We start from the raw sequence: 23455 nt of genomic DNA on the forward strand, positions 1-23455 counted from the left end.
CTATCTGTGATTTCGGACTTCTAGTTAGAAAATGTCGATTGGTTTCAATTGTCGAAATCTAATTGAACATCACCAATTCGAACCAGTTCGGCATTGTCAATAGGATGCAACCAATTGGAAAAACCTTTTTCTGCTTTCGGACTCCCAATAGGAAAAAAGCAATTGGTCCAACTGTTCAAATCATATTGACAGATATGAATTGGGACAACCATTAGTGTTTGGATATTCCAAACTAGAAAAAGTTGCAACTAGATCTAAAGGTAGATAATCACGACAGTCTTTATTTAACTTATTAGAAATGATTTCTTGCTTCTAGGCATCGTCGTTTTCTTCCAGGATAGCAGCTGCAGTTTCCCTAAAATAAAGGATAAATATGCATTAAATGACCTTATGGGACTTTAAATGTTTAAATCAAGCTTAGAAACATACTAAACATTTTTTTTTTTTTTTTGCTGCGAAGAAATTAGTTGCAGTGGTATAAACCTGCAGGCCTTGCATTAAAAGGCAAACATCCCTGGGTGACTGAAACACTCTGGTCAAAATTAGGAGATGAAGCTTTTGTCGAGACTGGGCTAAATTTGCATCTGGGATGGTTTAAGACTACTAAGTTTCCTATGAGCCTGTGAGACATATTCTCTGCTATAAGAAGAAAAAACAGTCAATTCAAAGGGATCTCTGTAAAGCTGGCCAGTGCACCTGAAAAATGCTTAAAGTGTGTATGGGTACGTGAAAAAAAGTGTCTTTCGTATCTCAAAAAGAAATCGTGCATTGCAGGCTGTGTTCCAAATCTTAAGGCCCGTTCACACTCTTGCGACTGCTTGCGACCTCTTAAACCTGGGTTCCTTAAAACTTCTTAAACCTGAGAACACACTGGCGCCATCTATTGGGAAGCAGTGTAAACTCGGCGGTCCGGCATATTTTTTTTTATTTCTCGCGCAATATTCTTTCTTTTTTGGCTCGAAAAGCTTTTGTCAATGTTATAAACGAGCCTTTCTAAGGGTATTACGCACATTTGACCTCGGAAACCCCGCAAAACCTTCGCTTTTGTGAAATGCAGTTCTAGGGTCACCGCATAGATGGCGCCACAATGTCAGTGTGTTCCCTCATTCTAGAAACATTTAAGAAGTTGTAAGAGATCTCGTCTCTCTCAGTCGTACTCGGTCGCAAGAGTGTGAACGGGCCTTAAAGGGGTACTCCGCCGATTTTTGAGCTACCTTAACTAACTATATTTTCTGACTCCCAGGCCTTTACCCTTTCTGGTATGCTATTTAGTATCGTGAAATTCATAATAGTTATCGCGAAATCGGCAAATGAAAATGATGCAAAAACAGACATTCAAATACACCCGCCCTTTTTAGGGCCGTGACGTCAGTGGAAGTTCAGCTTGCCAGTCGGGCGAGCAGTCTAAAAAATAGAATATGCCAATCATTTGTTCCGTGCTGGAGCGCGGGGACTGGAGCGAGCTTCCAAGGCATTCATTTGACACCATGAGACTGCTTCAAATCAGTTGGGAACAAATTCTACAGTCCAAAGAGTGAACCTCTGCACTTCCAATGACGTCACTTTTTTATTGTTGCCAGTAGAGACTTTCAGTTTGAAAAACACGGTGAGGACCAAAATTGTAAATTCAATAACTTCGCGAAAAAAATTATTTTGACCTAATATTCGGGATACTATTTTGGCGATGTTGTTTGGCGAGTTTAGCAAAATTTCAAGCAAATCGGGGACCATGAAGAAATCGGCGGAGTACCCCTTTAAAGGCCCGTTCACACTCTCGCGACCGAGTGCGACCGAGTACGACTGAGAGAGACGAGTTCTCTTAAAACTTGTTAAATGTTTTTAAAATGAGGGAACAAACTGGCATTGTGGCGCCATCTATGCGGTGACCCTGGAACTGCATTTCACGAGAGCGAAGGTTTTGCGGGATTTCCGAGGTCAAATGTGCGTAATACCCATAGAAAGGCTCGTTTATAACATTGACAAAAGTTTTTCGAGCCAAGAAAGAAAGGATAATGCGCGAGAAATAAAAAAAATATATGCCGGACCGCCAAGTTTACACTGCTTCTTAATAGATGGCGCCAGTGTGTTTTCTGGTTTAAGAAGTTGTAAGGAACCTAGGTTTAAGAGGTCGCAAGAGTGTGAACGGGCCTTTAAGGCCCGTTCACACTCTTGCGACCGAGTACGACTGAGAGAGACGAGATCTCTTAAAACTTCTTAAATGTTTTTAGAATGAGGGAACACACTGGTATTGTGGCGCCATCTATGCGGTGACCCTGGAACTGCATTTCACAAGAGCGAAGCTTTTACGGGACTTCCGAGGTCAAATGTGCGTAATACCCATAGAAAGGCTCGTTTATAACATTGACAAAAGTTTTTCGAGCCAAGAAAGGAAGGATAATGCGCAAGAAATAAAAAAAAATATGCCGGACCGCCGAGTTTACACTGCTTCCTAATAAATGGCGCCAGTGTGTTCTATGGTTTAAGAAGTTTTAAGGCCCGTTCACACTCTTGCGACTGCTTGCGACCTCTTAAACCTGGGTTCCTTAAAACTTCTTAAACCAGAGAACACACTGGCGCCATCTATTGGGAAGCAGTGTAAACTCGGCGGTCCGGCATATTTTTTTTTATTTCTCGCGCAATATCCTTTCTTTTTTGGCTCAAAAAGCTTTTGTCAATGTTATAAACGAGCCTTTCTATGGGTATTACGCACATTTGACCTCGGAAATCCCGCAAAACCTTCGCTTTTGTGAAATGCAGTTCTAGGGTCACCGCATAGATGGCGCCACAATGTCAGTGTGTTCCCTCATTCTAGAAACATTTAAGAAGTTGTAAGAGATCTCGTCTCTCTCAGTCGTACTCGGTCGCAAGAGTGTGAACGGGCCTTTAAGGAACCCAGGTTTAAGAGGTCGCAAGAGTGTGAACGGGCCTTTACTCGAATGGATCAGAGGCAACGCTGGATGCGGGTAGGTTTTTGAACTTACCCTGAGTGGAGACAGAGTAAATTTTGAAACATAGCTGCAAATAGTCCGCTGGATGAGATGCAAAATTTTCGGCACCTACTGCTATTTTATTAAGAAGTCATCAAATTCCGGAGGTAATGACCCGACATCACCGACACCCCCCCCCCCCCCCCCCCCCCCACCCCACTTCCCACTCATCGAAAATTCCCCCAAAATTGCTTAATTTTGAATTCCAAAGCTTCAATTTTTGAAACTGTGCCCAGTCAGTGTTTTCAGCAATTCATAGTTTAGTTTTGAGATGCTTAAAACGCACTTAACTTTCCTCGCGGATACCCAACAACTTCCGAACTGATAGCTGCCCGGAAAATTTTCTTCTCTAAAGCTATACATTCACGCTCGTATCGTTCACTGAAGATCAAGCAACGAGTGTCTCAGCAGATCTAACAATCCGAAACCCCCAAACTGCAGCGCAGCAAGGACAAAGAAAATTTCTTACCTTGCTCCCGTAAACGTTTGTTGCCAATCCTTCGCGCTCTAACAAGCTGGCAGGTCAAATGAAGTAATTATCACCGCACAATTGAGCACTCTGCAGCAGTAAAACACAAAAAAGAACTTTCTTGAATCATTGCCATAACCATGCTACGAATGCCGTGCACGCCATCGGCGCCATGTGCTTCATGCTTCCACCGTCCTCGCGGCGCCATCTTTGCCGCCCAGTGTACACCGACGCTAACGAATTTTTTTTTTCTTTTTTTTTTTCGTTTTTTTTTTATTAAATAGCGTACGAATTTTTTTCCCCTTTTCAAATTGCGATGTTGAAAAAATTTATTGCAACGCAATACTGAAAAAAAAATAATAAATTGCGATCTTTGGAAACTTGAAAATTGGAAACATCGAAAACATAAAGTTGGAAACATTGAATCCAATTAGAGTGACCAATTAGGTGACCCAGTGCCAACTGAATTTTATTGATCCTAATTGGGATAACCAGTTGGAAACATTGAATACAATTGAGTGACCAATTAGGTGGCCCAGTGTCAACTGACTTTTATTGCTCCCAATTGGGATAAGCAGTTGGAAACATTGAATCCAATTAGTGACCAATTAGGTGATCCAGTGCCAACTGCATTTTGTTGGTACTAATTGGGGTAACCGTTGGAGACATTGAATCCAATTAGAGTGACCAATTAGGTGGCCCAGTGCCAATTGAATTTTGTTGGTCCTAATTGGTGTGACCAATTGGAAACATTGAAACTAATTAGAATGACCAGTTGGATGACCCAGAACCAATTGAATTCCATTGACTCCAATTGGTTCCAATTGAATATCCTAATTGGAGTCAATGGTTATTTTTAACTGGGTATCAACCCCCCAAAAAGTATGGTTTCTTTGCAGAACCCTTAGAGGTAGTGACGGGTGAGAGGTTGGAGTCCAAAGTGAGAAGTACGTGAGAGGCAGGTCTTCCAGTGGTTTGAAGCCGCTCAAGCGAAGCCAACGCTGCTGGTGTACAGTAGAAACAAGCAGCTGATCGCGGCTGAAACCCTGCTCTATGACAACAGCTTGGGCAGCCGCCTTCTGTTCTGGCGCTCTACGAACTCTGGTATACCGGGAGCGGGTTGACCCCCAGGTGGTTCCCACGATGTGCCGCGCGTGCAAAGAACCTGAGACAGTTGAACACCTAGTGCTCTACTGTGGGTGCCTGCTGCCAACCCCACTGGTAGATCGCCGGCTACACTCAGAGGCGATGATAGCATGTGCACTGGGTTTCAAAACGACGGCTGACTCAGACAACCTCTATGTGGGCAGACCAGACGACCGGGCCTCCACAATACAGCCATGAAATTTCTACCATGCAGTGAAAAAATTGGTTTGTGTGCGTGTTTATACAGCCTAGAACTTGGTCTGCCTCACAGGGGCGACGAGTCTCCCAGCTGTAGATGAGGAATTTAGCCAGTGCGGTACAGCCGCTAACCTGGGGTCTTTAACGTGCATCACGCAGTAGTGATACAAGACCGCACGCCGGTACGATGCTCATCCAGATCGAAACGGGCAGGGGTGGGGCTCGAACCCAGGATCCCTGGGTTCTGCAGCGCGAGCTTTCGCTCCACGTGCTCCGAGCTACTGTGCGCTAGACCACTCGGCCAGCGATCCCCCTGCCATGCAGTGCGTGCGAAGGACGAAAGCACGTCTGGAACACTGGTGGAAGAAAATTTAGAACAGAAGTTTACAGGTTTTTTGGCTAGGGCACGAAGACCCTTCGAGCTCGCCCGGTATAAAGGGAAAAGCCGCATCATCATCATCACGGGACAGCGGGCAGGAAAAAAAAGAGGCCAGAGAGGGCGGCCAAGATGGCGTAACGCCTGTATCAAAATCAATCGTATCAATAAACACGTTCTATCTTGACGTATGAATGTTCGACCGCGGAAACATGACAATTATGTCATATGTATATGAAATGACCTGCTATACAAGAATGCATTAACACATACTATTAAACTAGGTGCTGAGAGACCACGCTGAACCCTGAAGTCGCTCTCGACTATAGAGCTCTCGACCGGTCAACGCTCCGGCTCAGCCGATCTATGGGCTCAGCTGAGGCCAGCCTAGGCCAGCCGCTGGCCCGCTGCAATCTTTTCTGTTACGTCACGTATTTGGTTTGGTCACCGTGAGGAGTCGGAGTCTGAGGAGTAGTCACTTCCAACGTTACAATAGATTACATTATAACGTTGGCCACTTCGGTCACTTCCAACTTCCAACGTTGGTCACTTCCAAGTACAGACGGGAATCCCGGTTTACCCCTCTACCTCGTTGTGTACAGTACGGATACAACTGATAATAATTTTAACAAATACTTCATGATTATTTACGCAACCACGTTAATTGTTTCACGGATTATTTGAATGAGAATTTCGCTCAGAAATGTAAAGAGGTGAGAGAACCATGGTTTAATTTATGTCCACCAGATGACGCGCAAAATTACCCAATTTCACAACTTTTTCACTACGATGCTTTACATCCATTTAAAAGTGAACGTTTTAGCTTTAGTTTCGTATATATTAAAACAAAACCAAAGTTTATTTAATGTATTTCACGTAATTTATATATTAAAACAAAAATTGAGTTATATAAACACTTTACTTATTGTAGTCATCACTATAACAAAATTACCGCATATTGTTTCCTAGCCGTGACTCATGGTTTCAGTTTACCGCCTCCAGGTAGCGCGATGTGTCCAGCCGTTTGCGGAAGTCTCTGCGAGGCGAGCGAGGCTTTTCACCCACGAGCGGAAAAGCAAAAAAAAGAGCAATGTGTTTTGAAGTCTACTGACTGCAGTAACAGCTTGGGTGTGCGATTTTATTAAGGGCCCCACTCTCCCTTTCAAGCAAACAAGGTATGGTTATTTGCGGGTGCGCACGGTTGGTGTGAACTTGGAATGTGGGAAGTGTCGTAGCGTGCGGCTCTCACCCATCTCCTACGTGATACCTTCGGTGAACGCCGAGAATCTGCAAGGACACTCGCAACTACACGTCATTGTAAGCGACGGCCGTGGTCTGTGTGAAGTAAAGTGCCCCTGTGATCGGCAATGTGGTGGACGACGGCCGTTTTGGTGGTGGAATAACCGTTTCGCCGCTCTTGTTGCGTTTTTAAGTTTCTGGCCGTTCTGCTGGTGGTGGTGTTAGGTTGTGCGTTGAAGTTGGTGCGTGTTGCAAGTATGACTTTTCCTGGGATGATCACAAGTTCGGTATGGAGGTGAAGTCAACCGCTCTAGTGCTCATCGCCCTGCTCTTAGGGTGAGTGCCTTCTTGATTGCTTTTTCTTCACTTCCGTTTCTACGTCATCTCGTTTCGATCGTGAATCTAATGCGCACGCGATGTCTTGTGTTACCGCTCAGAGGCTGACTCGGTTCCTCATTTTAAAGAGTCATAGGGGTTGGTTCGTTGAATGGACGCATTCTTGGTCTGTTTTCAAATGCTGGCAAGAAGGGCGAGTTCACTGGCCGAACGAATTGTCATTTGAAATGTTGTGCGCAGGATTTGAGGCTGATTACGGATACAGGCCGAAACGGTGTATTCGTATGTGATACGTGAGCTTTGGCCGAACAAAACCGTTGAGGGATTTTCCCCGTCTTTTAAATCCTCAATAGGTCTTTGCATTAGTTTTCGTTTTATTTCTTTTGGTCGATCCATTTACAAGAAGTGCCAAGATTAAATTCATAATTTCAAGAACGTTGGCGTAGTAACTAAATTGGGATAATAAGATACAAATAAAGCGTAACCGGATTAAAGTGGTTCAGGACGGGCCAAAATAAATTGTTATTACTTTTTCTTTTTTGCCTTGCTTTTATTGGTGTTAATGAAGGTGCGATAATAATTGCAGTGTTTGCGGTCGAAAGCGTGTTGCAGGACGCGGAGTAGATCACGGCGCCGTCGCTTCTTTTTTTGTTTGTTTGTTTTGTTTTTCGAGGTCAGCTCGAGAAAATAAGAGCGTGCTTTCTTTTTATCTTCAGTCGTTTTCTTAGCCAGTGTAAGGTCACGGCGGGTTTTCGATCTTGCCCCACATGTCTACTGCCAATCGAAATATATATATATATATATATTTTTTTTTTTTTACGGCGCCACTCAGTTTTTTGTTTGTTCATTTTTTGTTGTTTTAAACCTTTCCCGGGTCCTCCAAAGTTTCCAGTCGGAGCTGTTCAACAACGGTCGGATGAAGGTTTTCCCTTGGCATAATTCCTTCATTTTTTCTTGATTTTTTTTTTCTACTGACATAAGATTATCTTTTCTGTTTTCCCCCTTCGGTAAATCAATTTTTAAAAGGGTTATATCTATTTAATTGCATCGCGTTGTTTTATCATTTCCGGTGGCCCAGCGGGCTAGCGCACACCAGCTCGGAGCACGCTGAGGGAAAGCTGCGCTGCAGAAACCAGGGATTCTGGGTTCAATACCCACCCCTTCCCGTTCTGATCTGAATGAGCATCGTACCGGCGTGCGGTCGTGTATCACTACTGCGAGGTGCACCCCAGGCTAGCGTTTGTACTGAACTGGCTAAATTGCTCAAACACAGATGAGAGACAAATCGCCCCTTGAGAGAAAGTTTAGGCTGTGTAAACATACACACAACACAATTAATTATAAGCTATCTAAATTATTTGTTTACCAAAATTCAAAATCTTTGTGTAGAAGCCGAGCAACATAGTCCATAAGTCGAACTTCCTCGTACTTTGCAAAAAGTGCAAAGGTTCGCCGAACCAATCAGAAGTTTGCGACACCCCTAGTCAACACATTGCTTTGTATATCTTCTCAGCACATCATCACACATACACAGGGTTGCAAAAGATTATTCCGAATTCAACCTAACATCAGTTACTCACACCAATATGTACCTGATGTACCAATTTAAAAATATGCCTGGTAGGTACAGATACAGTCACTTCCTGAATATTTTTTTTTTCATGCCACAAATATTTTGTTTCTCTAAAATTTACGATCAAGAATCAATTTCATAATACTTATTGTGTGGCTAATGTCCTATTAAGACGGAAACTTGGAAGGGTTGCGGGGCACAAAATATTGCACCTTTAGAAGCAATCATTGTCAGCTACATAGATGGAGAAGTAGAGCACAATTCAGGAGATGCTTCTTGTAAACAGTTTTCTCAAAGGGAGTGTCCTTTATCCTCTTTCTGGCGAGTCTGCTCACACCATCCACATATTATTTCTACAAGGACACTGTATAACAGGCATTTCACACCAAGTGCATTTTGATTGTTTGCTGCACCATGCTTGGGAGGTGATGCGCTTGTTAGGAAATGTTTGGGCCATGGGGCCTAAATATGATGTCTCTGCTCAAAGCTTTCCTGTGCAGGAGTGAGTTCTTCCTTGTTTTGCTGAATATATCAACTTGTCCTAATACCATGTTACTAGAAAAACTATACAAGGCCAACTTCCAAGGGCTAAAAATACATAGGTTTATGCCCTACGCATGCACACAAGTATCTGGTTACTGATCTAGTTATGTTTGTGCCTTGGTCCTTTACAGCCCTGCACACACAGCATCGTTAAAATGTTTACATATACTTTTTTGCCCTGTTATCCCTTGTAGGCTGAATAAGTTACTCTTCCAAGTTAATCTAAGTACTTTACAAAAGCCATTGCATTTGCTTACAAATGGTGTATAGCTATGATCATAGTTACAGAAGAGGGTTCAGTTTCCAACTCGAAAAGGATGTTGGCACAGTTCGGATGTTGTGCACTCGGCTCACGCCAGATTTTGAAGCACTCATATTGATAGTAATTCAGTGTGAATGTGCATGTTGGCCAAGATAAGATTGAGGAGAAAAAGAACTGTAATTGAGCAAAGTTACAGTTCGTTGCAATTACCGATTGCTACTTGGGAATCGAGTTTACAAACCTGGAAAACCGGGAATCGTCGGAGAACCTGGCGAGTTTGAAAAGTCAAGGAATTTTCGCTCCAATCAGCATTGGACAGGGAAATTGAGCTTTCCTTTCTCAAAGGGACAGCAAGTGACAGCTACGGACGTTTGTGTGGAGAAGATGCCCAGTAGAAAAAAGGAATTGGAAGAAGCAAAATTGAAAAGGACTAAGGCCAACAGGACTGACCTTTAGGGAAACATACTGCGCGGCCCATGTGAAAAGAGCTTCAAGATAAGAAAGACTTCTGGATTAGGCGGAGTCACATGCCTCTGTTATCCAGAGTGACACACTCTCTGAAGTAGAGAAACAAAAAATGAAAGACGTTTGCAATTCTCTGTAATGCCGAATTAGAGTGCAGCTCTTAAGGAGGAGAAGGGGAGGGTTTGGAGGGGAGGGTATGCCCTTCCTCCCCTTCCCATTGAGCAGGGAAATTTTCTGCTAAACTTAGCGGGGATTTTTTTCAGCTATATTTAGAGGGGAATTTTTTCCGCTAAATTTAGCGGGGAAAACTTTTTCCACTAAATTTAGTGGGAAAACTGTTCCGCTAAATTTAGTGGGGAATTTTTTTCGCTAAATTAACCGGGGAAGTTATTCCGCTAAATTTAGCGCTGAAGTTTTTCCGCTAGATTTAGCGGGGAAATTTTTCCACTAAATAAAGTAGGAAAGTTTTTCCACTATATTTAGCGCAAATTATTCCTTTTACCTACGTTACTTTCAAAACATAAATATCACAATCAAATGTACAACGTAGCTTTCCTCAAATTTTCCGTGAATATTCAAGAAATATTTTCAGTAGACATTTGAAATATTTTTAGTTGAGAACTCTCCAAGTGCTTGAAATTCTCCGTGTGTGACATAAGACATGCTTCTTTTCGTGTTTTCCACAATTGAGCGGAAGACGGGGACGAATTGGAGATATTGCAGATGGTGTCGTTGTCGAAGGTTTATTTGGCAGAAATTAGTTTTAAACTGTGCACATCTAAATATTTGTACAAGTTTGGGATTAAGACATCATTGACGTGCGGTGGAGCTCTCAAGTCCATACGAAAAATCGAACTCTTTCTCTCGCAAATCTCCGGCTTCTGTAGACGTTTCCCTTCTTTACCTCTGGCCAGAAAAGGCCAATCACTTTAAACCTGACTGGTGCCACGTGACGAACTTCCGCCCCATAATCGGCTGGCAGACAACACAAGCATACGCCGAGCCCTCAACGACCACTACAAACCAGTGTCGGAACAAAATATTTTTGTTTGCTTTGTTCTGGTTTCAGTTTTGTTCCATAGAATAAAAAAAAAAAAAAAAAAAAAAGTAAAGGCTCGTTCACACCCTTTTGCGACTTCTTAACACTAAGCGCCTTTGCAACTCTTAATATCTCTTACGACGAGAGGGCAGACTGGCGCCATCTATTGGGTAGCAGTGGGAACGTGTTGGTCCCGCATATTTTCTATTTCTCTCGCACATCACTCTTTCTTTCTTAGCTCGAAAAACTTGTGTCAATGATATAAACGAACATTTATTATAAGTAGTACGTATTTCTGACCTCGCAAATACCGTCAGACCTTCGCTGTAGTGAAATGCAGTTTCAGGGTTACCGCATAAATGGCGCCAGCGTGTCAGTGTGTTTTCCCGGCTTAATTAAAGAAGTTTTAAAACGCTCGGTTCTAAGGAGTCGCAAGTATGTGAACCAGCCTTTACGTTCAGATTCTGCTCCGTAACAAAGAAACCTGTTCGTGTGCAAAAGAAAATCAAAACCACAATTAAAGAAAACAAAAGGTAGGTCATTAAAAAAGTTATAACAGGTGTGCTATTATTGCAACGATAGAAAATGAAAGAATCGGGGTAAAAGACACCGCGAGGAAGAACGGCCCGAGGCACTGAGCACGATCTCAGAAGCAGCACATCCTCAAGTGTACTCGGTCAAGTGCGAGACCTCTGTTCGGATCAAATAAACTTGAGCGCCGAGAATGACTGCTCTACGCTGACCTGTGTAGATGACACACCAAGGGCTACTTGCGCTAAAGCGTGATCTTCCGATTGTCATTCCTTTCGTTCTTCCCAAAATTTCGACACATTCATGGTTCTTCGATGGCATGGCTCTTTGAGCATTTCGAGCTATGTGTTATTGGCCTAGCTCACTCGTCAAATGAAAATGCGCGCCTGCCTCAACTTTTCTTTTCTTTCTTTTTCTTGATGAACACTTTGGGGGCATTTTTCGGTTCCTCTGGGGGCCAGAAGCTCTTGAACCGAAAACTGCTGAGTCAGTATTTTCGGTTTCGCTCAGGAACAAAATATAAAATAACGTTTCGATTACGTTTTCGTTCCGCCTATTGATGTCGTTATTCTCAATATTGTTTTCGTTTTTTTTTTTTTTTTTTGACATCGTTCTACAAGTTTTGATGACCGCCACGGCGGCATCATGCCAGGACTACTCGGATGAAATAGCACGAACCTTGAGCAGAAAAGACGAAAACTGCACAAACAATGCAGAAAAAAAGAAAAGAAGAAGACCTATTCAAGCCAGTGGCGCACAGACAGGGAAAGGAGTTATGGGACCACTGATCTCTACTGAGTAGGCTGGATCGCGGATCTGGAGCCCGTCGGTGGCACCACCGGCGTCGATTGCATGACAGCAGGCAGAAACAAACAAAAGTAGGAATATTGAAGCCTCTGCGCGGTGCTCGCGGGCGAGTATTTCATTATGTACTGCGATCATGATATCGGGTGTTTGGAGATCGAATCGGTATTTGTCAAGCGTTCAAACGCCGATGCAAAAAAAATATCAAATATGCCGGAGCACCACCGACTGTGCCGGCGTTACTTGCTTCACTTGCTCAATAAATGGCTCGTTCAACAAATGAACGACACGCTCCGAGCTTTAGTTCGTCACAGAAGCCCTCACTGCAGTTCCAAGCAAAAGCTTGCGCCAGAAGTACTCTTTACAAGCGCTTGAAATGGTACAAATATTCCCAATAAAGGCCTTCAAACTCATGGTCTGCGAAGCTCTGATGACTTCGAGATCAGGAACGACTCCACATGACTCTCGGCAGCCCTTGTCTCATTGAACCGCATCACATGTTTACGCCCAACAAAGTCGCAACCATCGAACCTCAACCGCAAAACATTTATTACAAAAAAAAAAAAAAAAAGTACTCCACTGCTTTCAATATTTGCGCCCAGAATGTTAACTGTCAGTCCCGGAAAACGCGATAAAGGTTTAATCGTCCAGGACACCGCGCTAAGGTAAAAAATTGCAGTTTTCCCTGTTTGTTTCATGGAGTCCCACGCATTAGCTGGGGTCAGCCGATGACTGCCGGTGGTGCCGTTCAACCCCAGCAATACAAGCCTCTATCCGCTATCCAACCTACTACAATATAGATCAGAGTATGGGACGTCAGCCCCTTATCCTCGTCACCCCAAGCCATGGACCCACCTTAGCCCACCCCCTCGAAAAAATGCATGGCTGCGCCACTGACTCCAGCAGCCAATACGCAACTTTACACCAAAAAAGAGGCAAAACAGGAGCGCGTCGTCTATTTTGCATTCCCTCCACACAGCGCTTGCAAAAACGACGACTGCGTGATTTACTCGCAGCTCTGCTCACATCCCTTACTAAAACACAAACAAAAAATGAAAGACGTTTACAATTCTCTGTAGTGTCGAATTAGAGCGCAGCTCCTGAGGAGGAAGAGGAGGGGAGGGTCTGGCCCTCTTCCCCCTCCGTACCCTTGTCTCCTGCTCTCCTCCCATTTAGCGGATAATTTTCGCTAAATTTCTTTTATTCTTTTATTTCTTATTTTTTATGCTGGTATGCATGACCTTAGGAGTAACGGGGGTGCGTCAGATATATGTTTAGAAACTGCGTTGGAGTTTGGATGAAGTCAAGTTGCTACAGAGTAGTTGCTTTTGCTTTCACTGACGAACAGTTTAAAACAATCAACTTATAAGGCACTTATTTGTATCGGTCTTATAGCCGCCATTACTTCACTCAGAGAAATAACCAGATGACGCCTCGGAAGGCGATAGCGCTTTTCCCCATTACGATACGCCTTTTTTAAACAAAATCTTGGAAATGTATTTTGGAGACGAAAGCTGTACTTTCCTCAAAAACTACGAAAAAAAAAAAAAAAGTTATGTAAAGTACAAGTACACACTCGGAGAATGTACTTCCAGTAAAGTACACGAACATACTCATCGAATGTACTTCAAGTACACGTTCTAGAAATGTTTAACTTTTACCAGCCCGCCTGCCTTATCAAGTTATCTTCAAAGTACACGTTTTCTAAAACTACTTGAACGAGTGCTTTAAGTATTTCCCAGCACTGCTGAAATTGTATCGAATTACAGTAACTGAGCTCTTCTTCATTCGTTATTTAACATGTCCGGACCTTTGTTGAGCTAAGCGGACTGTCTTCCGATTTACGAGCGAAAGGTGGCGCCTGCGAGTCGAGGGTCGTGTCGCCAGCGAAGGAGACAATGTGACAGACCCAACGCTCGTGCTGTCGCGGAACAAACATCGGTCGGCGGTTGTCTGCAGCGCCAGCAACTTTGTTTTTTCTCGTGAGGCGGCGGTCAAGAGGATCAACTTTGCACGACTGGAATGCCGAAACGATGCCCTGAAAACCCCATTCTCCCATGGGCGCAATAAATTCATCAAACCTAAAAAAGAAAAAAAAAAAAACAGTTACATTTATGTTGTTATAATCATTTGCAATTTTAGTAACCAAGTACATCCAAAGTTGGGATGAAGTTTCGGTATCTGTCACCTCGTTCACTTTGGAAGCGACTTGTAACTTGTGATTAAATGAATTAGCTTCTCATAATTTCCTTGACAAATTCTCGTTGATTTACTATCAACAATGAACCAAAATAGAGCTGGAATACCTACCCATGGCGGGAGCCATTTTGAAGGCGCCTTGTATGCTAGAAAATATCTAGATTAAGTGTATACCATATTTGAGTGCACTTTTCACTGTGCATGCTCAGAACTGGATACCGTGAGCACGCAACGTTTCCTGCGTGCCTGTAAATAAGAGGCTGTCTAAACAAAACACGCATTTTGCAGCGCACACACAAAAAAAAAAAAAAAAAAAAAAACTTTTTTATTTTGGTGAAGAAGGATGACCATCAAAGCTCTACTATGGTGGGAATGAAGTAATGGCCGGCCGCAAGTCGCCACGCCAGAGTGGAAAGGCTGGAAAGGTTGCCGCCATCTATGAGTGACTGCGGCAACCAGACAACCGTCAATCCGGTTGTCTGGTTGCCGCCGTCGCTGTTTTGTGGTAACACCTGTTTGCCCGCGGGCACGTTACTGAGGAAACTAGCCCTGAACAACTCCGCTGTAAAAACCGTGCACGTCGAAAAAAAAAAAAAAAAGAAATCGTGAGCGTTTTGGCGTGTGCGTATGTTTCGAGTGAGGACGTCAACCCCTCTGCTCTTTGGTAAACGGCACGTCTTTTATTGTGACGTCGAAAGCGTGCGCTGGCGTCGTTCATTAAAAAAACGTGCACTGTTTTTTTTTCTTTTTTTTTTTTTTTTTGTGCACAGCGTGAGGCGTGTTTTGTTTGAACAGCCTGATTAGTTTCCTCCTTGCGCACCAAAAGGTGGACGAGTTGGGATACATTAGGATTTACTCCATTTCTTTGTGCGTGCGTGCGTGCGTGCGTGTGTGCGTGTGCGTGTGTGTTGGGCAAGATAGGTCGACGAAAATAGCATTGATTAGTTACATCGAGATTGTTGAAATCGAATGCTCCAATATCTATCGATCCCTTCCCGAGCAGTTTGAATTATTTTGCGTTTCGTTTTTCTTCAGTTTTCCCACGTCGCCGAAACTGTGATAATTTGTCGAGGGAAATCTTAATGCTTCACCTTTATAGGCTGTGATATTTCGAAGATGCTACCTGCTGCTCAGACCCGGAGTTGGATGTTAAGAAATAAACACACAAGCAGAAACGATTTGAATCGAAGAACTGGATGTTAAAAAATAAAGACACAAGCAGAAACGATTCGAATTGAGAAATATAAGGCATTTTCAGCTGCTGGGTGCCACAAAGAAATGTGCTGAAACAGTTGGTTTCATTCTTCGCATTGTCCTGTCGAGCTCGTTTTATCTGACGTTTCCTTGACCTTTGCAGCGATCCGTCCTTGCGATATTTGCTCACAACAGTCACAGCGAGAGACTAGGCATACATTCTTGAAGCTGTGTTTCAAATTTATATGCCAACTGTTCTTGAAAAAAAAAAAAGACAGTTTGAGAACATGACGTTATTTGGATCAAAAGACTAATTTTCTGAGCCGAAGTCCACCTTAGCTTAATATCGACAAAACAAGAACTTACGTCGTGGACGCTTGTGTCATTTACATCAGTGAAAAACAATTGGATTGGCAGCAAGAAATATATTATAATATTTTTTTCTTGGTGGCGAGCTTTTTTGTTTTTTTTAATTGAAATAAATTTTTAAGGTGCAGTGCCATTTTTTTGCTTCGATGATATTAGGCCTAAGTGGACGACGGCTCAGAGAGACGTTTTGTTTTTCCATTTTGTCTTTTTCTCACAAATGCCCGTGGTATACTTTGTTGCAAAGTTCATTTGAGAGTCAGCGCTCTACGTCTCCTCTTGTACTTCGCCTTGTTCGCGCTGTTTTTAATTCTTAATATGCAAAACCAACTCGCGCAAGTCTTCACACTACTGAAAAAAAAAAAAAATAGTGGGTAGACCTTAAGGCATCTGGCATTGACGGGTGTGCCCACCATCTTTTAAAAGCCAATCAAAGGTCGGCGTCGTTTTGATGTCAGCACAATTCCTGCGCATGAACCAGACGACTTGCTCTCCATTATAGCGTACCATAAAGCAACATCGCGCACCTTGGAACGCTTTGCAGCATCGATCACGGTCATCGCATTTATAAACGAGCGGGCTATCTTTAGTCTCGTAAACGGCTAGCCTGTATACGAATAACAACAAACGAGTCCGAAAGTATATACGGCGCGATAAACGGACGCACTCGGCTAATTGTGTATGCCACCAGGAGAACGGATAAAGACGTTTTCTGTTTGTCGTTGCTGTACTTCTTTCGGAGCAGATTATACCGAGTGCGACACGGCGATTATAGCAGCGTGGCACCATTAATAACGTCGGGAAGGCTCTCTCCATTATGGTATAGTCTACGCCGCGCCGTGTTTGCACCCGGGTAGCGGTGCGAACCCGACGAATCGTGTAGTCTGGAGACGTTTTTTTTTTCTTCCTCGGTAACCCAGTTCGGCGAGGCGGCGAGCATTCCGACAATCGATCCCGTACGTAGCAGTACGGCGGCGGTGGCATGCGGTGTCGAGGAAAAAATGAGACGCTGACCGCACTGACCCCCCCCTCCACTCCCGTTCTGCGGCGCGCGGTCATAGAGCCCCCCTTTTTGCGTTGTTCGCACTTTCCTAGTCTGTCCGGAGGACACCGCCAGCGCAAAAAAGAAAAAAGAAAATGCGGAGCGCTGGTTCGTCTGCTTCTTTTTGCAGGAGTTGTGCTGACGTCATAACGACACCGAGCTCCGATTGGCTCCGATTGAAGGCAATGCGCCCAGGCCCTGTCTCGTAGGTGGTATTGCAACGACGTAGTTAGCCGCACTCCGTTTCATCTTACCAACGGACCGCAGTGGACGCTGCAAGCCCATCCCACCCAGCCAATCAAACGCTGGGAAACTGTCACGTGACTACGCGCCGCGTGCGTCGGTAGCACGGTTCGTCCCGTCCCGAAGGACATTCACACGGCATTGAACCGGAATACCTGCATATAGTGTACCGCTTACTGAGGTGCTGAGACATTATTCCTCCAAACTTTTGCAGCACCTGTGTTATCAATTAAATATACGTTAAAAAAAAAAAAATATATATATATATATATAATCGTGGAATTTTTTTTTTATTCGAGCAGCGGTCGGTGCAAGAGAGAGAGAGAGCGAGGGAAAGTAAAGTTTTTGCCCTCTTCCGTCCTGGCCTCTATTTTCCTTCTCATTTGTCGGTGTAAGCATTGGCACGAGCAAATCCATACACGTCTGTTCGTCTCGCGCAGCTTGTCGAACGGACAGGGTTCCGCCGTCGTTTTCCTCGAAGGAACGTACACCCGAACGAACGATGTGCCGCACCCGTCGGGTGAGAGATGGGCCGCGACAAAAGCTTGGGGGGGAACAGCGAAAAGGGAAAGTTTGGACGCCTTTCTCTGCTGCGCCACACACAGCGCGTGCTCTTTCTTCCCCCAACCGATCTCTGGCCGGACGCAATCAAGTCTGCTGACGGCCAAGAGGAGGAAATTAAAAGTAAGAGAGCGCTCTGAATCTTTGCACGCGGTTGTTTGTGTATACGTGCGTCGAGTTCGTCGACCTCCATCTTGTTCGCCTAAAGAGAGAGAGAGAGAGAAAGAGAGGGGGAGAAAAAAGGGAGTCGGACAGGAACAACCAGGCCGGTTTTCTTCTCACTTTTCCTAAGCGAGAGTGGCCGCCACGCATCCAACTTCTTCGGCGTTATGCGGCGATACTGCAGCGGGGGACCTGCGCTGCCAGCGCATTTATTAGGGTCACACCCAACTGCTCGAGAAGGGGAGAAAAAAATGGCTCCTCGTTGGAAACCCGCTTGGACTGGACTGAACGTGCAGCCAGCCACGCGGAGACTGGGGAGTGGTGAAAGTGAATTGAGAGTAAAACAAAATGTTAATTGGAAGAAACGCCGGTCCAACACGTTCTAGGCACGGAACACGAGTTGAGTGAGTTTGTTTTCTTGTCTCGCGCCCGTCCGCATTTGATGTATTCGTCGACTTCTGTTTTCCTTAGATGTCTCCAGTGTGAAGGCACGCGGTCGGCTCGGGTAGATTAAAGTATAGCGGTCGTCGCGGCATGCGTGCAAAGGCGGTGCCGGTTTCCAATTTCCGTGACTCGTATTATTGGTTCCCACTTTCCTCGCTGGGATTGCATTTCTGGCTACAAAGTATACTGCGTCTGGAAAGGGCCGACAAGAGAGTGACTTACGGCACGGACCGCGTGAAATTTCATACACTCTAAAAAATGACCGTGCGTCCACTTTCCCACACAACACTCGGAGAGCCAATCATCGCAACTTACAGAGGCAGCTCAGCGAATGACGATGCCGAAACATATGTTTAGACCAAAAAACGCGCTCTGAGTTGTGACATTAAGCAATGCAAAACGTCACGCTTGCATTGCTTAATGTCACAACTCAGACTGCGGTTTTTGGTCTAAACGTATGTTTCGGCATCGTCATTCGCTGAGCTGCCTCCGTAAGTTGCGATGATTCGCTCTCCGAGTGTTGTGTGGGAAAGTGGACGCACGGTCATTTTTTAGAGTGTAGGGCCTCGATACGCGACTACCTCTTCCTCAAATTTGTTGGGGGAGGGCGGAGGAGGGTTAGCGGATCCACACGTAGTTAACTATCAGTAACACTTAATATAGCGGCTTCTCCGAAGCACGTGGCCATCTCATAGGCGGCGCTTCTTCTGGACATTGGTGACTAGCTGCCAAGTGAAACTGCGTTCATCATTAGACGTTCCAGTATCGACATGTTCAAGATTCATGATGTCTATATGCGGAGCGCAAGTTCGTCTGCTTTCTTTTGACGTTAGAATGACGCCGACCTCCGATTGACTCCGGTGGAGGGATAGGGAGTAGTCTTTGAGGCAGCTTGCTTTGAGGTCTACCCACTATCCTGCAATCAGCCAAACGGAGCTCTCGGCGTCGTTCTCACGTCAACACAACCCCTGCAAAAGAAGCAGACGAATTTGCGCTCTGACTAATTTGTAAAGGTCACGCGATTAACGGTTCTGGTTCCTGAAAACCGCCTGGCTTTAAAACCCGACTATCGCCATGTGTCTTCGTTCCAGGAACTGCTATCAAGTTTCTATGCCACGTGTTATCCGGTCAAGAGTGCCGCGAGCGTAGGCGCCGGGCTTGGTATACGTTCCGAAGTGATACCGGTACGTTTCACGTGTAACAAAATTGTCCTAAAATTGGCTACACTTTTCTTTTTGTAGGTATTTATTGTTTAACTTTGTAGCTATTTATTGTCTAACTTCAACAAGATATCTGCTACTAGTTTTATGTTCGCTATTTTGAATTTACGGGGTTAGTTATTTGAACTTATCGCTACCACCTTCGTTAATTACACCATCCATCTTAGCTCGTGTCACGACCCAGAATATCGTATAACGACTTGTCATTGAGGCTGCATCGAATCTCGAAATGCTAATGATAACGATAATCGGTAGATTAATTACTTGTTCCATAATTTTCGTACTACCTTTCCAGTTCAACGTTCTGCATCGTTATCGCGCTTCAGCTCTCCCCCTCCCACCCTTTACTGCCTTTAAAAAAAAAAAAAAAGTCCACATTACGTACCGTGTGTAAGTGTGTGTCGTATTCTGAGCTGTGCTCGCTTCCTGCCCGAGTCTTTTAGAACTCTCTCTCTGACTCTGATTATAGCCGGAAACCAAACTGTGACACACTATGTGTCTTCGTACAGAACAAGCGTAAACTTCCGCCCTCATTTTTTTTTTTTCCTGTGTTGTTGGGAGCTAACGAGTTTGGGATTGCGCTTGTGTGGGGCCGGGGCGGATGCGTGTGGGTCCACGGCATGTTTGTTGATGGCGTTAAAAAACGGAAATTACTTACTCTTTTTTTAGGGGCGGAGCGCGACGGCAGCAGCGAGAAATGCCCCGTCCACTGTGACACCATTATCACTTTATTTTATATATATATATATTATTTTTAGAGAGACATAGGCCGCCTGTCTTCTTTTCTTGATATAAAGTACTCCAATCGTGTGTGTGTGAGAGACAGAGAGAGAGAGAGAGAGAGCCGGAAACATGCGCATTATCGTAATCACGGGCAGCTGAAGAGACGCATGGCCTGGCCAGTCGCTCAGCACCCAATGAGATGGCAGCATTACCAGATAAGAACGCCGAATAGCAGCGAATCACGCAATAAGGAGCGTAAACAGAATAGGCCATGGCCTGGTGCGGTGACTATAGTTTTGCTTTGCACGCGGGCTATTTTAAAGGTGGATTTTGAGATTATCTGTTTACGGTGACCTTAATCTACAAATTCTAAACATCTTTATAAAAAGAATACCTCCTAAATGGTTTGTAGGCGGCCGATTTCTATATTAAAATATAATCTACACGCCCCTGTTTCTGATCCTTAAAATACAAACACCAGGGTGCGCCGTCGGACGGCGTTTTTCAAACATTAATGCAATAATCTATGGCACAAAATACGAGCTTCTTCAAAAAGCGCTTGAACGCTCCTCTCGGCGAACAAGGGTAGAACGGAAGGCACAGCCCATGCTTTCCCGTGCGCGCGCGCTTCCGATTAAACAGTTTCATTCGGCCCCAGGAAGAGCTTATCGCTTAGAATGGCTCCCCTTCCTTTTGGTCTGTAGGGTCTGACGTTTCCTACCAAATATGGACCGGTAATTTCTAGATGTCTTTTTGGGCTTTGCGCGTCTTGCGGGATGAGCGATGAGTTGTAATTGCTTTCCTCGCCATCTTGATCGCAGCTGGCTACCCGGTGTTACGCCGAGGATTAGGTAATCTGCTTTTTCTTGACTGACATAAATGAAGCGCCTGTCTGTCTCTCAGCCGTTTCCCCATGCGCGGGTACAGATTTAACGCCGCTCGTTAAACGCAAATGGCGAAACCATAGCGGGTCCCTTAAGCAACAAAATTTTTCGGTACGGTCCTTGCAGCTGCAGAAGCAAATGCGAGATGTCAGAAACGCTAACTCACGACTTCAGCCTGGTACAAAGTAGTAACGCTTTACGTTTTGATATTTTCGCATTTCGTCGCTTTATACCTTTTATGTCTAAATCACTGAATCAGTCCGTAACGCTTTTAAGTTTCCTTTTATTCTAGTAAAAAAAAAAAAAAAAGAAATATCTTTTTTTTTTTTTTTGCGCTTTTAAACAAACGCGACTGCGTGAATTGGGCTACTCAACGTTAAAACGAAAATGAATTCTACCGCGCGGCAAACTGGTATTGTGATCGCCGGGCCTGCTCGGCTGGAGAGAGCAGAAATTGAAATTCAGGAAAGTCGCGACGGGAATGCGAGCGCCGGTTTCGAAGTGAAAGCGGTGAAAGAGACGTGAGAAAACTCGCCAAGAACCTCTTGTGGAGAATCTGCATGCATTCCGGGCACGGTTTTCGGTTTACCGGTCTCCCGCTGGCGTACGTGCTGCACTCCACGTTCGTTGCCGATAAACAACGGTGCACGACGACGCAGCAGTGCGGGGCCTGCCCCTACCGCTTTGCGTCTTTTACCGCCCGCACATGCATGAGAGAGTTCCCGAAAACGTATCAAATTATGTCACACAAGACTCACCGGTTCACATTGATGTATATCTAAAGACATCAGTGTGACCCTGTGACTCCCCCATTCACGCGCAGGTTTCGTGACCATGTTACTGTGACATCTGTTCTCTTCCAGTGGGACACACTTATAGACTATTCCTAGCTGTAACTTCCTTTTGACGCGCGCTGCCATATTTGTCTACTGCATGGACTTAGCTCTCTTCTGCGAAATCTCGTCGCTGCACATGCGTTCCACAGCCCAAGCCCAATGACTCGGCATTTATCGCATGGGTGACGATCGCTCACTCTAAAAAAAGTCTGTGCGTCTACTTTCACGCACTAACACTCGGAGAGCCAATCATCGCAACTTACGGAGGCAGCTCAGCGAATGACGATGCCGAAACATATGTTTAGACCAAAAAACGCTGACTGAGTTGTGACATTAAGCAATGCAAGCGTGACGTTTTGCATTGCTTAATGTCACAACTCAGACTGCGTTTTTTTGGTCTCAATCAATGTTTCCGCATCGTCATTCGCTAAGCTGCCTCCGTAACTTGTGGTGATTGGCTCTCCGAGTGTTGTGCGGGAAAGTAGACGCACTGACATTTTTTCGGGTGCTGAGAAGGGGTGTATACACTTCACTTTTTTACGGATACGTGAATTGTCGCCATTTTGGTGGTTGTTTGTTGAGGTGACTGTATTGCAGACGGAAGGCCGGGTAGTGTCGCTGGTGTCACCATGCCCCAACACAGGTTGGCGATGACTCCTTTTTTTTCTTCTTTCATGTCGTATATTTTGTCTGCACGTTGTTCGTCTGCTCCCTGTCTGTTATTTAAATGATCTCATCACGAAGCAGTCGGCACGCATTAAAGTGCGCTATGTTGAAACTATGTACACGAGAAGTGTCGAAAAATAACTTCAAAGAACGCTCGTCTGAAGATAAAAAAAAAAAAAGAAAACAAAAATCGGTTTTTGAAGTATCTTCGAAACCGGAAAACACCGCGTTAATTCTAAGAAGAAAAAAAAAAAGTTTGAAATGGTATTTTTCTTTTAAACATTGGCGGGCGTATATTTGTTGCCATTATGGGAGGCACACATTACCTCTGCCTGTACACTGCGAAGGACAATTAGCACAAACACGTCATTGGCGGTGTTGTTTTTCCCATTTTGTTTTTTATACGAAGTTGTGACAGCATTCCAACATGCTCGTAATTTTAAGAGACGTCTTTTTTTTTTTCTCTTTTTTTTTTGTGAAAAGGGGTAAAACAGAGTGCGACACTGACAAACAAAAAGCGCTCGCCGGATTTTTGTGAATCGCCGTCGGCAAAACTAATAATTTGGTTGAGAGTGCTTATCTATAGGGTTGCAACATCACCGATAAAATTTCGGGCTCGTCACTAACTTGTCTTGGGTAAATTAAAATATCGTGAAAACGTGATTGCTGCTACAGTGTGCTTACGTAAACGTTTACGTTGGTGCTTTCATGCGCGATTCGCATCGCCACTGACAGCGTAGAGACGCGCCATTCCCACACGTTCCCATCTCACAAGAGGGTCGTTATAATAATAGGGCTTTAAGCTCTTGGACTACAATGGACGCTTCTAGCCAACGAAGACTACCCAAGGCCGTGGGAGACCCGTCACACATGTCCTTCGGGAAGGGCCGATGCGCAGTATATATATCAATGTACGTATAGTCAGGTGGCACGTTCACATAGATTGG

The 23455-nt window shown here is 44.5% G+C and overlaps 1 protein-coding gene across 1 annotated transcript in view; it reads left to right on the forward strand.

Annotated features, from left to right (window-relative positions):
* The first annotated feature begins 6199 nt into the window (after nt 1-6199).
* The window catches only part of LOC8024114 (SUN domain-containing ossification factor), an 89445-nt gene continuing 72189 nt past the window's right edge, over nt 6200-23455 (forward strand). Inside the window, exon 1 of the mRNA XM_029992876.4 lies at nt 6200-6751. Coding sequence (XP_029848736.2) covers nt 6705-6751 — 47 coding nt within the window. The 5' untranslated portion in view covers nt 6200-6704. The remainder of the gene's footprint in view (nt 6752-23455) is intronic.

Source organism: Ixodes scapularis, unplaced genomic scaffold (assembly GCF_016920785.2).
Source record: "Ixodes scapularis isolate PalLabHiFi unplaced genomic scaffold, ASM1692078v2 PGA_scaffold3__209_contigs__length_174095766, whole genome shotgun sequence".
Classification (NCBI taxonomy): Eukaryota; Metazoa; Arthropoda; class Arachnida; order Ixodida; family Ixodidae; genus Ixodes; species Ixodes scapularis.